Raw genomic sequence first — 17,110 nt, 5'->3', positions numbered from 1 at the left:
AAGTTATAATCTGTAAACTAAAACTTAAGTCAGTAAATGATTAATAGATCACAATTTATTTATAAAATATCTTTAAAGCAAGAATATTAAAAACTGAGGTCTACTGGTGGAAAAATTTCAGGGGGTCCATGAAATTGGATGAGTAAAGAAATTACATTTTCATTTTGATTTAACTGGTTTTCTTGGTAATTTGGGGTTTTTTTTTAAACCTTTAAAAACATTATTCTGGGAAAAGGTCCCCTACAATTTACCAAATTGACAAAGGGGTCCATGATACTGAAAAGTGAAATCCCTTGTTTTAGAGAGGTACCACTGAAAACCCATTTTTGAGAGTTTGCTTGAGGCTGTAAAAGATGAAGCTTCTTGTTCACAGTCAAAAAACTAGCAGGTTTTGATCCAAGTTTTAGAGGCAAGATTTGAGCCTAATTTTTCCTAACTTCCAAGCCTAATAACTATATCATACTGTCTCTGAACTATGTTTAAGAATATCTGGAAATATTTTGTTTTTACCTTTTTGTAAAACTGTAACAGGAATAATTTCATCTGTAAATACTCCAGCTTCCCAAGATGCCTTACTTTTGGTGTAAGAACTTAAAGCATATTCGTCTTGTTCTTCTCGTGAAATGTTAAGTTTCTTGGCTGTATTCTCAGCACAGTTACCCTAATTAAAAAAAAAAGCACAAAGATTTTACTATATACTCTAAAGAGCATCTGGCAACAATCAATTCTAATTCTAAGCTGCTCAAAAAACATGTTTTCAATTATAACTACATACATAAGTCACTCATGGCTCATCTTAAAATACTTCAAAAAACCTAGGTATTTTTCATGATGACACTGCAAGTCCTGAAGACTTAAAGATTATAGAACTAAAGTTAACCTTTTCAATATGGTTCCAATCTATCTTTCTTTCCAAATTTCGTTTCACATTTACTCTCCCCTTCACAATTCTATGTTTAAATTAGATTTGCAGGATTCTCTGAAATTTATATTCTATTACTCTGATACCTTTTACACAGTAGCTTTTCTGAACTTTTTCATCCCACCTTCAAGACTACTCCTCTGACTGCACCTTCCCCCCTCCAAACTCTCAACATAAAATATTTCTATACCTTTTCATTGAAAAAATTGAGGCTATTCCTCAAAAACTCCCTCTTCTCTTCTCCTCACTTCATATTGCTCAGATGTCTTCTACCATTATCTCTTCCTTCACCATGTCTCATATGAAGATTATCCTTGCCAATCCTTTTACATGCACAAATGTCCTATTTCATTCCATCTTCTTTAGCAGTTAGTTCCTTTCTCACAAATCTTTAATCTCTCCCTGTGTATTGCTGCTTTCCTCCTACACAGTATTCCCATTCTCCTCCACCCTCATTTGAACTATCCACCCTCTTTCGCATGACTAAATTCTTTGTTTAGGCTATCTCCAGTTGGTTCTTCAACTTCCTTTCCTTACCCTTTTTTTAACTCAATAATCTGATTTGTGATAATTTAATTAAAATATTCTGTTCAAACTTACAAATTTATCACCAAATCCAACAGCCTTTCTTCAATTCTCATTTTTCTCAACCCCTCTGCAGCTTTTGGTATGATCACTCCCTTTTAACTTATTTTCTCTTTTCTCTAGGTTTTCATGACACTGCTTCCCCCCAAGTTATTCTACCTACATGACTACTCCTCCTTCTCATTCTCCTCATCCAGGTCATGCCCATTACCTTTTTGGTGGGCCCCAGGGCTCTGTCTGTGATTATTCTAAATCTTTAACATATTTCTCTTGATGATCTCATCAATTCCCTTAGATTCAATTATCCATATATAGACAATTCACAGGTCTATCCAGCTCTAGCCACTTTCTCTCAAAATGCTCCCAAACTTCTCTATTACTACCCAAATGTATCACTATCCTACCAGTCAAACCAGCTAACCTCTAAGTGAGGATTAGGTTAATTACCTCAATTATTCAATCTCTCACCCACTATATCCAAACATGGTTGCCAAATCCTGTTTAGATTCTAAGAGCAGTTAGATGATGGATAAGATAGAGGACCAGAGGGGTGGCTAGGTGGCGTAGTGGATAAAGCACCAGCCTTGGAATCAGGAGTACCTGGGTTCAAATCCAGTCTCAGACACTTAATAATTACCTAGCTGTGTGGCCTTGGGCAAGCCACTTAACCCCATTTGCCTTGCAAAAAAAAAAAAAAGATAGAGGACCAGAACTGGAGCCAGGAAGACCTAAATTCAAATTCCACCTTAGACACTAACTAGCTGGTCAAGTCTCTTAAACTCTGCTCCAATTTCTTTCTGTCTTTATTTGATTTATTTAAGGCAATGGGATTAGATGAGTTGCCTCAGGTCACACAGCTAGGCAATTATTAAGTATCTGAGGCCAAATTTGAACTCAGGTCCTCTTGACTCCAGGGTCAGTGCTCTATCCAAGGGGTTACCTAGCTGCCCTGCTCCAATTTCTCTACTAGGAAAACAGATAATAATATCATTTACCACACCAGTGAGATCAAAGGAAATATTTGTAAAGTACCTAGCATAGGTCCTGGCACTTAATATGATTTACATAAATGTTAGCTATTGCTGTTTTCATTAAAACACTAGACACTTTAAAACTGATCATTGAGGCCACCAGTCTTCTTTGACTGTTGGTCCAGTCAAGCTTAGCTTGACTATTCTTTTGTCTCTGTCAATTTTCTTATATATTGTAACTTTTTTTAATATATATTTTTTGTTTCAGGGGCAGCTAGGTGGTGCAGTGCATAGATCGCTGACCCTGGAGTCAGGAGCACCTGAGTTCAAATCAGACTTCAGACACTTAATAATTACCTAGTTGTATGGCCTTAGGCAAGCCATTTAACCCCACTGCCTTGCAAAAACTAAAAAAGAAAGCAAGAAAGAAATTTTTGTTTCACTTCCACCTTGCTTTCCTGAGTCTGAATAACAATTCCTCATAGGCAGAATCTAAGTCAAGTAGTCAGTGGCTACATAATGGCAAGCCCGCCAGGATACTCTGCCCAGACTTGGGAAATTGAATCAAGGTCGGAAGTACACCCCTTTTTTTAATCCCAGATTTTTAGAAAAGCCAGAAAATGGGAAAAGGATGAATTTTGGGGGTAGTCAGCTCCCATATGGTATTTCACAATAGCCCTTGTGTGGGCCTGCCCTGTTGTTATTCAGAATGACGGGAGAAGGCAGTTCTGAGGTTGTGTTTGGTTTATAACCCACTGTGGAGTGAGGGTTGTTAAGGAAGGACATTTGGCAGATGTCCAATTGACATGTTTGCCTACCTATAAATTGATGGAGAATTAAAACATGGGGAAAACTTGATACCAAAGACTCCCACCCCCCCAGCTGTGTGCTAGCTCCTTGAAAGGAATCAGATTTGATTAGCAAAACACCTGAGCTCCAGGATATTATCTTTGAGTGGAACTCTCTTTGAAATACTCTCTCTCTCATTCTCTGTCACCACAACCTCTCCAGGGGGAGGGGGGGGGAAGTAGAAGGAAAAATCTTCCTTTTTAGAACTTAGAAACTCAAACCTATGTATCAGATGGAATGTATGCTTCACTGTAGGAAGGGTAAGACCCCCTAAAACTTGTTTTAGAAAACAGACGACCCCCCCTTGCCTTCTTCCTGGTTGGGGTGGTGGGTTTGACAACAACCATGTTTTTAATTACAATCCCTAAAGATATTAGCTGAGCTGTGAAAGCCCCACCCTTTGGGGGGTGGGGGTGGAATAGGCAGATTGAGAAGCCTGTGGTCAATTAGTTAAAGAAAAAAGGAGGAAGATAACTTTTTCTGGGACTAGGAAATTCAGATTTCATCTTTTAATTAAGCCTGTCCTAATAACTAATATCTCTGCAATAGAATAACTAGATTTGAACTTTATAAAGTTACTTAAGAATGCATTTAATTGGGGCGGCTAGGTGGCGTAGTGGATAAAGCATTGGCCTTGGAGTCAGGAGTACCTGGGTTCAAATCCAGTCTCAGACACTTAATAATTACCTAGCTGTGTGGCCTTGGGCAAACCACTTAACCCCATTTGCCTTGCAAAAAAAAAAAACCTAAAAAAAAAAGAATGCATTTAATTTTAACTATTGGTTAGCTACTTCAAAATCTTAATGAATATATCAAGAAATTTTGATACGTTAAAAAATTGGTACATTCAAAAAAATAATATAAATATGTGTGTGTGTGTGTGTGTGTGTGTGTGTGTGTGTGTAAAATTCAGATCTGAAATGGTAAGGTTTAGTAAATGTAGACCTCTTGCCCTCAGGAGGGTTGAAAAGCCTTTGATAGGAAAAGGTCACCACCTTATGTTAAAAAAAAAAAACAGCTAAATGAGAGTAATTTATTCACCTTTGAAAGTTATATAAACAAGTCTTGAGAATTTATATGGTATCAATAAGGAAAATATAATTGGGATAAATTATATGCCCAGCAATTTGGGAATACTGAATTATATATATTAATTGATTTCTTATGGGAAGGAGAAATATTATACTAAATTTTGTAATCTGATTTACTTTGATGTTAAATCAATTATCAACAATCTCACAAGGTTTTCTGTTGATAAAGAAAGTTTGTAATAGTCTATGTTTTGGGAAAAGAATATATATGTGTGCATATGCCTAAAAGTAAAATCTATTTAACACGTTATTTGAAAATAAGAAAATGTATTAACATTGCCTAGCATTCATAGCATTTTACTCTTGTTCTAAGGGGAATGAAATGTTTAAATAAGAATCTTATGATATAAATTAATGATATATGCTTAATCTTAGAGAAGTCAAGAATATGGACTTTCTCATAACTGCAGGCAGCTCTGACTGACTGAACATAGCAATTGTGTGGTTCCTCAGTAAGTTAACTTATTGATGAATAGGATGTATTTATATGTTATGTAATATTCTTTTGTAACTTCAAAGAAATCCTATTTACAGTATTTGGCTATCTTATTTGAACATGTAAGCTATTTGAATACTGTAATGTTGAAGCCTGGAATTGACATGTGATTGCTTTGAAGGGGTGGGAAGGGAAATATCAAAAATTATGACCCCCTTCTGGGATACAGCTATGGATTCATGCATAATAACTCATGGTGTTAATTGACTTGAATGCCTGGTTGTTTTTACTATTGTTTTATTGCATTGGAATCAACACATGTTAGGAATTTAAGGTTATCTAAGATGTTCTAATGGTTTTTAAAGGATTCTGAAAGTTACAATTTGTTATTTTGAAGTTTGTGCATAGAATTAATTAATATTAATTAATATTTTCTAGCTCTCTCTCTCTCTTTCTCTCTCTCTCTCTCTCTCTATATATATATATATATATATATGTAAACTGAGACTAAACTGTGGTTATTTGCTTTGAGAGAAAAGCACCTATGTAACATGAGGAAGATAAAATAATGGTGATGATTTGAGATTTTGCTATGACAATCTCTAGCCAATTGTTATGTGAGAAGATGGGCAACCTCCTAGCCAGAAGATGTTTAATTATTTTAAACATAGTTAATAACTAAATGGGTTCATTGCGAAAAGTTGATTTTTATAAAAAATATGAATTAAGGTTACTGCATTTTACATCTCAGAATCTGTTTTATTATATTTCATTTACAGCACTGTCCTTAGGTACATGAGCAACAATTGAATTATGATTTTTTTCCCTGGATCCCTTATACCAAATTACAGCCTGACACACTCTTGGTTCTCCTTAGTGCTCAAGCTCTGGTTATAGGTAATTGCTATATTACAACAGATTGATAATCAATCTGCCTGACATCAGATATGTTAAAATAGAAAGTCAATATGCCAATGAAGGCATTTAGCCCTATGGGATTTGATGTTAAATGCTGCAGACAGAGTAAGTGACCTTTGGAAGAATGGCTCTAGTCTCAACTGGGGTAGGATACTCTTAAAGGAATCCCTTACCTGGTTCACTGAAAAGGATTTTCTGTATGACTTCATAAGGGAACATGTCCTCATGTCCCTCTCTGCTGTAACAGCAAATTGCCATGATCATTCCAGGTGCATCATAATTAAGTATAAGAGTGAGCCAGTGGATCAGGATAATGCCTTACTGGCATATTTTTTTTAAATGCTTTAAAAGAGAGATCCATTCTTCAACTGGAATTTTTGGTCATTCTAAACATGGTCAAAGCAAAATAGAAAATTTTGCTGCAAATTACCTTTTGGACACATGCAATTTTAAAATGATTCTTCAATACATTTGTTTAATACTATTTTTGAGCCTTTGTTTACAACTTAATGTGACTAATTAATGAATCTGTATTAAATTGGAACTCATGCTTTTAAAAAAAGCATTTTGATACTGGCTTAGAATCATAAAGTATAATTCTTGCCCCTTACAGACCTAGTTTTCTTTCCTAATTATTAGACCTCTGTTAAAAAGCCTTCTCTGTTACAATATCTCTGGTTTTTGCTTGATCAACTTTTTCCCTAGAGTTTTGTTTCTCTAGCTGTATATCTCCAAGACCAGCCTCTACAAGATGCCAACCAGCTGTGCCAGCTAATTATTGTCTGGACCCTGCCTCAATGAAAGTCCTCGCCAAACGGGACTCTGAAAGGCCCAAAAGAATATGAGTCATGAATAATTTTGAGGGGAGAATGATGCAGAGAAAAGATATAGAGAATTATAAATGTAGAAATTGGGTTGGAGATGTAAATTGACTCCCACCTACTCTTGAGATGTAAATCGACTAGAAGTAGAGAATTATGATTGCAACAGAAACAAAATGTGTAATATCTCAAAGGCTGTTAATCTTGTCAAATTGGGTAGAGATCCCCATTCTTGATATAAATCAACTACCAATGATTCCTTGTTTAATGTAAAATTTGGATCCTGATTTCCTTAGGCTTCACTTTCTACCTAATTCCAGGTCCAATAAAGGGAAGGGAGTTCACCTTTTACCCTCTGGATGAGAAGCAAGACATAAAAACCTGGGTTGAACTCCCTAAGGGAACCAGTTTTCTCTGACTTGCTGATCCAGTCAAGCTCAGCTTGATGGTCTTTTGTTTCAGTCTTTATTTACCTACCATTTCCTTATGTGCTATAACTTCTTTTAATAAATTTTTATTTTCTTTCAAAAAAACCCAAGTGGTCATTGAGAGGCAGCTGGGTGGTGTAATGGATAGAGCATTGGCCCTGGGGTCAAGAGGATCTGAGTTCAAATGTGACTCTAGACACTTAATTGCCTGATGTGACCCTGGGCAAGTCACTTAAACCCACTGCTTTGCAAACCCACCCCTCCCCCCAAAAAAATGATCACTGGGTTGGAGTAATACTGATAAGTTAAATACATCAAATATTCAATAAGGTAAAAATTTTGCAATACCTAAATTTTTGTCGAATATACTTGTATGAATAAATCTTTCTAGTTAAAACAGCATTAAATTTAAGCTAAGATTCTGACATGTGTGTTACTTCTAAAATTAATATTTACCAGATCTCATGAAATAGGTAAATACTTCAACACAGATATTACAAATCATTCATATTTTTATACAACATAGTAGCATTTACCATATGAATTTTATTGTAGACATCAGTTAGTCCATCTTTCACAATTAAATCTTCAAGTCTTACTCCTCCATAAGGAGTTGCTCCTCTGCTCATTACATATGGAACATTAGACATGCTTTCCATTCCACCTGCAATCATTACATCCTATAAAAAAAATTGGCATTCAATATTTGCAAATTAATTGCTATGAAAAATCATAAATAAATGCACATCTAGATTGAGTAAACAACAAATACATAAAAAATTTCAAAATATACATAAGAACTCTTTGTTTTAAGTGACTACCATTAAATGTCACTTTGTACAAGTCAAACTTATAATTAAAATAAGAATCAAGTTATAAAAGGATCCAGGATAGAATAAAGAACACAAAAGAGCATTTTTCTTGATAGATCCTTAGTTACCTTGTCCTGTTTTTTAAAAAAAATACTCTAAACACACACACACACACACACACACACACACACACACACACACACACACACAAAAACACACACACACACACACACACACACACACACACACACTTTATGATGAAGGGGACCAGTTTCAGAGAACACTGTAAAGACTTGTATAAACTGGCATAAAATGAAGTGAAAGGAACTAGGAGAAAAATATGAACAATAATAACATCATAAAGGCAATTAACTTTCAAAGTCAGAAACTATCAATACAATGACCAGCCATGAAGTCAAATGACTCGTGATAAAACATTCTGTCCACCTCCTGAAAACAAGAGTTCAGGAAAAGACATATTTTTAAGTCATGGATAATCCAGGATTCTGTTTTGCTTGCCTTTATTTTTGTGGCTGAGGGCTTTGATTTTCTTACTTTCTTAAGTTAGGGGCTAACTTCCACAAAAATAAAAAAAGTTACGACCAAGGAAGGCAAATAAGACAGAAACCTGTAGCAAGACCAAGACCAGAGAAAGGTCAGAGATTCCGCTATGTATCTCTGTATTAAGAGCCAACAAGAATGGAGAACTCCCTCAAAAAGTCCCAAAATGATCAGAATCCATAAGTATGGACCTTGGAAGCAACAAAAAACAACAAATATGAATTCCAAATAAAATGTGAAGAAAAACATTTAATACCAATTATCTGCATAATAAAAAATAAATGGCAAAAATTTTTCAGTCATAGATAATTTACTACTTGTCCTTTATTCTTTCTTTCTTTCTTTCTTTTAATTTATTTAAGACAAAGGGTTAAGTGACTTGCCTAAGGTCACACAGCTAGCCAATTATTGTTTGAGATCAGATTTGAACTCAAGTCCTCCTGACTCCAGGGCCAATGCTCTATCCACTGTGACACCAGGAAAGAGATGTCATGACTTGCAAGTGAACTGGATTCAAGTGAGGGAGATCTGCACGAAGTTAACAGCCTCACTCTCTCCTCCATAGCTATCTGGGTCCATTCACAAGATGTGGATCAGGACAACTAGAAATGGCCCTGGATGCAGTGAGAGGTCTTGGTTTTTTGAGGTAAGGTCTTTCCCAGGTCTGTTTATCTGAGTCATGAGGAAGGCTAGGTAAAAATGAGGCAAAAAATGGCCTCTTTTACCTAGACAAAAAAATAAAGTCAATCTAGGAAGGGGAAGACACTCAGGGTCTCTAACCAAAACAGAAACAATTGCTATTTACACTCACTCTAAGCCATCAGAATTCAAAGTGACCAAGTCAGGCTTGGGCTTGAAACCCACTGTTGACCAATCAATGAGAGTTAGAATGATTTGGGTTTAAGGCATGGTTCATTAAAAAAGAAATATAGCCCATCAACCCCCCCCCCCCAAGAAATTCTGCTAGCTTACATCAGAGAGAAGAAACATTAGAAATGCTTTGTTTTGCATCTTCTGCCTTCTCTCTTTCCACTAAGCAAAGATCATTTTTGAGTTCTCTATTAGTTGTCCCAAGCCCTGGCACCAGTATCTGTAGCTTGAGCTTATCTACCAGCATGAAGAACAGAAGCAGACGATGGTTCTTCAAAGGGAAATGAAAGAAAAATGTTTTACAGCCCTAGGACTGAAATGATTTAAATGAAGCTAAAAAATATACCGTGTATATTGCAGAAATGATATGAGCTATGAAAGATTGTGAGAACCTAGACAAAATGGATAAATAGATAAAATAAAGGACTTGAGTTTTATGTCACTTGAGTGTAGAGTATAGAGAACTCTTCTGTGCCTATCCAGGACAGAAACTTTTCACCAATGTAGAACACAATGACTTAAAAGGAAGATAATGGGGGAAAAAATGAGAAAACTCTTGATTGTAGGTAGAAAAATGTGGTTGCTAGTAACATTCTAGAAGATTTTATTTGAGTTTTACAATTTTTCCCCAATTTTGTTCCCTCCCCACCACCCCGAAGGCAATCTGTTAGTCTATACATTGATCTAAGTTGAATGTGATGAGAGAGAAATCATATCCTTGAGGAAGAAAAATAAAGTATAAGAGATAGCAGAATTACATAATAAGAGGGTTTTTTTTTCCCTAAATGAAAGGTCATAGTCTTTGGTCTTTGTTCAAACTCCAAGATTCTTTCTCTGGATACAGATGGTATTCTCCATCGCAGATACCTCAAAATTGTCCCTGACTGTTGCACCAATGAAATGAGCAAGTCCATAAAGGTTGATCATCACCTCCCTGTTGCTGTTGGGATATACAATGTTTTTTGGGCCAGTAACTATCCTAAATGGATATTACTGAGCATCAATCTGCTAAAAATACTTCATCAAGAATGTACTCTAATAGATTTTGTTGCTAGGATTTGGTCAAAAGTTGATTATAATTAATCAGTTACATGAAAATTAAATTTCTTGTACAGAGGTAGCCATGTGCCCAAGTGGCCTTGAACCCAAGTACACCCAGGTTCCAGTCCTGCCTGACACATACTGTGAGAGTCTGGGCAGAACAGTGGCAGGAAATTCACTACCCTGGAAACCAAGAAATCTCTGTAATGGAGAATCTTAATCAATTTTAGCAAATGTATTTGTTTATATGTTTTAAATTTTCACTATCTTTTGACAGAAGCAGTAATACTCTTTTTTTTTTAAATTCTGACCTGTAGCTATGTTAATATACTGAATTTCCAGGTGAGGAAATTCATTCTATCATTGGACACAGGGAACTCCTCTGTACTATAAAATCAGTAGGGCTATCTGGGGCAGAGATGCTAAAAAGCCCAGGCTCACATAGACATTCTGTGTATGAGGTGAGACTTGAATCTAGGTTTTCTGATTCTGATGCCAGCTCTACTATTCTAACAGCAGGCTCTAACTCTGATGCCTCTGCTATATTAATTATGAAATAAAAAAGCAAGTACTCATCTTACCTGATGGCCACACATTAGGCTCTGAGATGCCATCATAATAGATTTCATTCCTGATGCACAAACTTTATTGACAGTGGTACATGGAGTAGAGATAGGCAAACCTAGAACAAGGATAATTAGGTCATTCTCCCAAATCACTCAGATACTTTTTTTCCAATTAAATATCACTATTAATTATGTAAGTGGTATAAAGTTGTACTTCCTGATATATGTCTTCAGTATGAACATTTCCATGCCACCATGCAATTTTAGTTCTGGATAAATTGAGTAGTCTACATCAGATCACACACCCCCCTTCCCCCATCCCTACCCAAACATTGATGAATAACTAAACTAAACTCCTCATTACAGATATAATAGAGGGTAGGTAGGTGGTGCAGTGGATAGAGCACCAGACTTGGAGTCAGGAGGACAAGAATTCAAATGCTGCCTCGGACATGTAATAATTGCCTAGCTGTGTGACCATGGGCAAGTCACTTAACCCCATTTAACCCCCTTAACTTGCAAAAAACAAACAAAAAAACAAAAACAGATATAATGGAACTGAAGCCCAGAGAGGCTGAATTATAGCCTAAGGTCACACTGAAAACTTGGGAGTACAGACAGGACTAAAAGCAGATTTTTCATTCCTAGTTCCATATTTCATCAAATTATAAGGAACTATTTAGTTACAAATATCTATTTAAATAACAGCTTGCACTATTGAAATTTTAAGATCTGTTAAACTTGAGAACTTTTAAATAAAAAACAATTAGACCATGATTTTCTTATTGTAAGAAATTTCTTCTACCAACCAAAGACTGATAACTGTTCCACAAGTTGCAATCTTGAAGAGTTGCTTATATCTCCAAGATTCTGAGTGTCTTGTGCAGGATATTTCACAGAAAGTGTGTGGCAGGAGCAGCTAGGTGATACCCTGAATAGAACCCTGGAGTCAGGAGGACCTGAGTTCAAATTTGACCTCAGACACTCAATAATAATTATCTAGGTATGTGACCCCAGGCAAGTCACTTAACCTCATTGCCTTGGAAAAAAAAAAACAATAAAAAAAGAAAATATGTGGCAGATATGATATGTGAACCAAATGCCTTCTCAAGGATAGGAAAAATAAAACATTAATCATACCTGCTCCAAGCACAGCCTGCCTAGCTGGTGCTTGTCCTTCACCCCCCTGCAGAACATTGCCCATGTATGCTTCTTTGATTTCTTCCTTGGGTATTCCTTAAAGCAAAACAATCAGTACATCAGCATTTTGAATAATTCAATGAATAATTACCATATCACATAACAGAGTAGTTGGCCCCATTTGTTCTAAGTTGTAAATCTCATTTGTTCAGTTTCAAGTTTTTTTCCCTGAAGTAACCTAACACATCTTCATAAAAAATACAAGAAGCTTAGTTCTTTCAGTACAGGAGCATGTAATGTTGAAAAATACATGTTTTCTTCAAGTTTCATTGGCTATTTAGTTGTTTTAGATTCAGTTATTGGGCAGTCAGGAAGAAACTAACAAACTACCACTATAGTTGATCCCTTGTGAAATTCACATTTGAAATTCACAAAATATCCAGCACTGGGACAAAATGAAAACAGCATTTTTTCAGTGCCAAAAAGAGTTAGACAATTTAAATTTTTTATTACTTACCCAATTTTTGAAAAATACTTTTCTGCCTCAAAACATTGATTGTGCCTTGCACACAAGCAGGCACTTAATAAACTTATTTTGAATTGAAAAATGTATATTTACTTCTATGATCTGATTTTATCATTTAAAATAAAAAAGATACTCCCAAAAGAATCTAATTCAGCATATAACTTTATAAAATACTTTTTGGACTAGTGGACATTTGAAGATAATCTAGGTGGAGATGATTGTAGAGGGCATAGTTAGAGAGAAGTTTAGGAATCATTTATGAAGAGGTAAGGGTTGCCACTGTAAAACTATGAGTTCCCCAAAGAAGACAATGTAAAAGTGAAAAGCAGAGGACTAGAGGCCAAATCTTGGATAATATCCAAGTCTAACAGGGTAAAAAGGTAAAAAAGAAATAGTGAAAAGCAAAGAAAAAGGTCAGACAAAAATTACAAAAATGTACAATCATTGAGGAGTTTTAGAAGGATGAAGGATTTTATCAACATCATCATATTGCTGGAGTAGCTAGGTGGCCCAATGGATAAAGCACCAGCCCTGGAGTCAGGAGTACCTGGGTTCAAATCTGGTCTCAGACACTTAATAATTACCTAGCTGTGTGGCCTTGGGCAAGACACTTAACCCCATTTGCCTTGCAAAAACCTTAAAAAAAAATCATCATATTGCTGTTTGGAGGTTGAAGTGAGTAAGTGAGCACACAGTTGTTTTAGCCATAAAGTATTTTATAGAGTTTTGTACTGAATCTATCTCTTTGGCTTTCTGAGGTTAGACTGAACTCCCTACTTCATTAATTTGTTACTTCTTGATCAGTGCCCTATCTACTCTGACACAATCGCTCCCCCAAGCACAAAGTTGTTACATACCTGCTGTTTCAATGGCTCCCTGAATTGCTATGGAACCAAGTTTAGGAGCTGGAAGTGAGGAAAGAGATCCTAGAAAAGAGCCCATGGGTGTTCTTTTGGCACTGACTATGACGACATCCTAATAGGACAGAATTTAGTAAAAAGTATAAAAATAATAGTCCTAAGTAATTTTAGAAATTAAATTAAGATATATAAATATATCTAAGGAAGAAAAGTATTTTTAAGATTTCCCAAACTATCTATCATCAGAGAGACAAATCATATCACTATTTAAAATACCAAAAAATTCCATGGCCCCTGAAATCACATTTGATTGACATATATCTATTATTTTCCCCATATAACAATTTTGTTCATTCAGTTATATGCTGATAATCAATAAAGTTTAAACTCAAAATAAATAAAAATTCTGAAAGATTACCTTGTCCTTTTTTAAAGTGCAAAATAAATATCTCCAACTTTAAATGGTACCATGCACTACAGGAATGCTTAGAAAGAGTCTCTAATAGTTCAAATCTTATTGTCTGATCTTGCTATCTCTTATATTTTATTCTTTTTTTCTTAAGGATATGATTTCTCTCTCAATACATTCAATTTGGATCAATGTATACCATGGAAACAATGTAATGACTGGCAAATTGCCTTCTGTGGGGGGTGGGGGGAGGGAAGTAAGATTAGAGGAAAAATTGTAAAACTCAAAATAAATAAAATCTTTATAATTCAACAAAAAAGAGTCCCTAAGACCATGCAAGCAATACATTCTCCCTTTTTTTTCCCTTTAAATATTATTATCTGTCTTTCCAACTACATGTAATGGTAGTTGTCACCAATCATTTTTTGGCAAGGTTTGAGTTTTACATTTTTCTCCCTCCTTACCTCACCATCCTCCCCCTAACAGAAAGTAATCTAATATAGCTCTACATGTATAACCATGCTAAACATAAGATCCAAATTAATCATGTTGTGAAGGAAAAATTAAATCCAAACAGAAGAAAAAAACCTTAGAGAGAAAAAACAATTATATACAGAAGATAACTTTTAAAAATTGAAGATCTTCATTTAAACTCCACAATTCCTTCTCTGGATATGGATGGTATTTTCCATCACAAGTCTTTTAGAATTGTATTACCGTGCTGCTGAAATGAACAAATCCATTATAGCTGATAATCACCCAAAGTTGTTGTTAGTGTGTACAATGTTCTTCTGGTTCTGCTCATTTCACTCAGCATCAGAGTTCATGCAAGTCTTTCCAGTTTTTTTCTGAAATCCTATCCCTCGTGATTTCTTATTAGGAGTACATTCATCCACAATTTGTTCATCTATTCCCCCAATTGATGGGCATCCCCCTAAAAGCAAAGGTATACTCCTTCCATTTTAATACCCTTGTCATACTCTTCTAGAGTTTCCAAGGTAACACAAGGACAAAAAAAGAGAGAGAATTTCCAATAAGTGCCATGAAAACAAACAAATGCCACTGATTTAAGGCAAAAAACACTGCTAAGGCTAGAGAGGTATTTTAGAGCATACTGGACCTGGACTGAATACTTTATTTCCTAACAATTTAGACATGTGGATGAAACAATGATCCATGACAATTCCTAAGGAATTTTGATGAAAAAATGCTATCTTCACAGAAAGAACTAATAGAGTCTGAATACAGATCAAGCATAATTTTTAAAACTTTTATTTTCCTTGGTGTTTTTTAAAATATTTTTTCAACAGGACTAATATAGAAATATGTTACATATAACCCATATCAAATTGCTTCCCTTTTCAATGGGGAGGAAGGAAGGAGAAAATTCGAAACTCAAAATTTTTTTATGTTAAAAATTGTTTTTATGTATAATTAGGGAAAAATAAAATAATTTTAAAAAGGTATAAGCATGTAAAAATCATTGAACTTGCTATATTAACTAAACTCGCTATACTAACTAAAGCTTATATATATATAACATTTAAAATCTAGATGACAAAAAAAAAAGATACTTGTACTTACATTCAAACTAGTGCCTGGTGTATAGCTCCGGTGCAAAAAATTCAATTCCTGTAATGGGAAATATGTTTATAAATGTATAAATGAAAATAACGTAGAAAACGGAGATACTGTCACAGAAAATTACCTATTTTTGGTTATGGGTTTATCAACCTTAATTATTTGAACTGTTTTATATAAACTAAACAAAAGCATATTTACTTGGATGAAACGTAGTCCTGGAATATAGTAAATATCTCTAGAAGATTTTATAACAATTCATCTATTTACTACATAAAATGATTTTTTTTTAAATTTAGGCAAGGAGAAATGACTGTTTGGGGGGTCTTGGTCTTTCTACTTTATTTTTAGGAATAGCTCCCAACAAGATCAAAATATAGAAATGTGTATCTTTTTTTTGGACATAGCAAATTTTTTTCTTTACTTAGATTATTCAATTTCTTTCCATCAAAAAAAAAAAAACAACAAACCAGGGGCAGCTAGGTGGTACATGGTTAGAACACCAGCCCCATGACATAGAGGGACCTGAGTTCGAATCCAGCATCAGACACTTAATTCTTCCCTAGCTGTGTTACCTTAGCAAGTCACTTAACCCCATTGCCTTGCAAAAACCAAAAAATAATAAGAATAATAATAACAATAATAATCACAACATGGAGATTTAATTCAGTTTAGCTGCCAGGCAGTGCCTTCTCCTCTTAAAGTACCTTTTTGTTGGTCTACATTTGCAGTTTTGGAAAGGAATTTAGTCTGATAACTTGTTATAGGGAGCTCTTTTGTCTCTGCAAACTCCTTTTCTCTACTACTTACAGTCTAAATTCCTTTTTCCAAACTGCATTAAATAGAGATTAATTGTGGGTATAGTGTGATTTTTGTTTTAATAATCCAATCCATCCATGAATACTATCATTTCTCTATTTAGGTCTTTATTTTCTTTCCTTCAGTCCTTATCCCTTTTATAACTAATTGTCCTTATACAGTACAGAGCTACTTAAATTCTCAGATATTTGATGGTTTTTGTCATTATTGAAAATAGGGCATTCAGCACTCAGTATAAACAAAGCAATGTGCTAAGATAATAGATTCAAATAAAAATATGCAACAGTCACATGTCTCTTAAAGAGCTTGCATTCTGATTGGGGGAATACAGATGGATTAAGGGCCAAGTCAGATGGAAAAGTGGTCCTTAAGAGGCAATGACATAGGAGATGCTAATGCTTCTTTTTTTTTGGTTTGTGCAAGGCAATGGGGTTAAGTGGCTTGCCCAAGGCCACACAGCTAGGTAATTATTAAGTGGCTGAGGTTGGATTTGAACTCAGGTATTCCTGACTCCAGGGCCGGTGCTCTATCCACTGCGCCACCTAATGCTTCTTCTTTAATGGGATTTCCAATGTTAAACAATATTCCTTTCTGACAACTGCCAAAGAATTTGATTTTGGTAACAAGAACTTTCAGTTCTGGTCTTCACTAGCCAAGAACAAATGCAAGGCAACATTTCCACAGAGGCAGCTTCCCAGGACAATGGCTGCTGGCACTGAATTGGTAGTATGATTACTTCCAAGGTTCTTTGCTTCATAGTCTTGGGCTAACTCCATCTAGATCTGAGGGAAGATAGTTATCACGATGATGAATGGTGTTTTGACGTGCCAGGAACTTGTTACCTTTTAATTACATTTTTATATTAATTGCTACTGAATGAGAATGCAAAAGATCTTTGTGGAGT

At 35.2% G+C, this 17,110-nt stretch overlaps 1 protein-coding gene across 1 annotated transcript in view; it reads right to left on the bottom strand.

Moving 5' to 3' along the window:
• Positions 1-17,110, bottom strand: part of ACAT1 (acetyl-CoA acetyltransferase 1) — a 35,924-nt gene that overhangs the window by 15,584 nt on the left and 3,230 nt on the right. The window contains exons 2-7 of the mRNA XM_074216616.1: positions 15,391-15,438; positions 13,395-13,512; positions 12,012-12,107; positions 10,887-10,987; positions 7,558-7,701; positions 511-661 (exon numbers count right to left, since the gene is read on the bottom strand). Of these exons, the coding sequence (XP_074072717.1) occupies positions 511-661; positions 7,558-7,701; positions 10,887-10,987; positions 12,012-12,107; positions 13,395-13,512; positions 15,391-15,438 (658 nt within the window). The remainder of the gene's footprint in view (positions 1-510; positions 662-7,557; positions 7,702-10,886; positions 10,988-12,011; positions 12,108-13,394; positions 13,513-15,390; positions 15,439-17,110) is intronic.

This window comes from Macrotis lagotis, chromosome 1 (assembly GCF_037893015.1).
Source record: "Macrotis lagotis isolate mMagLag1 chromosome 1, bilby.v1.9.chrom.fasta, whole genome shotgun sequence".
NCBI classification, from domain to species: domain Eukaryota; kingdom Metazoa; phylum Chordata; class Mammalia; order Peramelemorphia; family Peramelidae; genus Macrotis; species Macrotis lagotis.
Note: the sequence above shows the minus strand (reverse complement) of the source record. Positions and strands in the feature narration are given on the sequence as shown.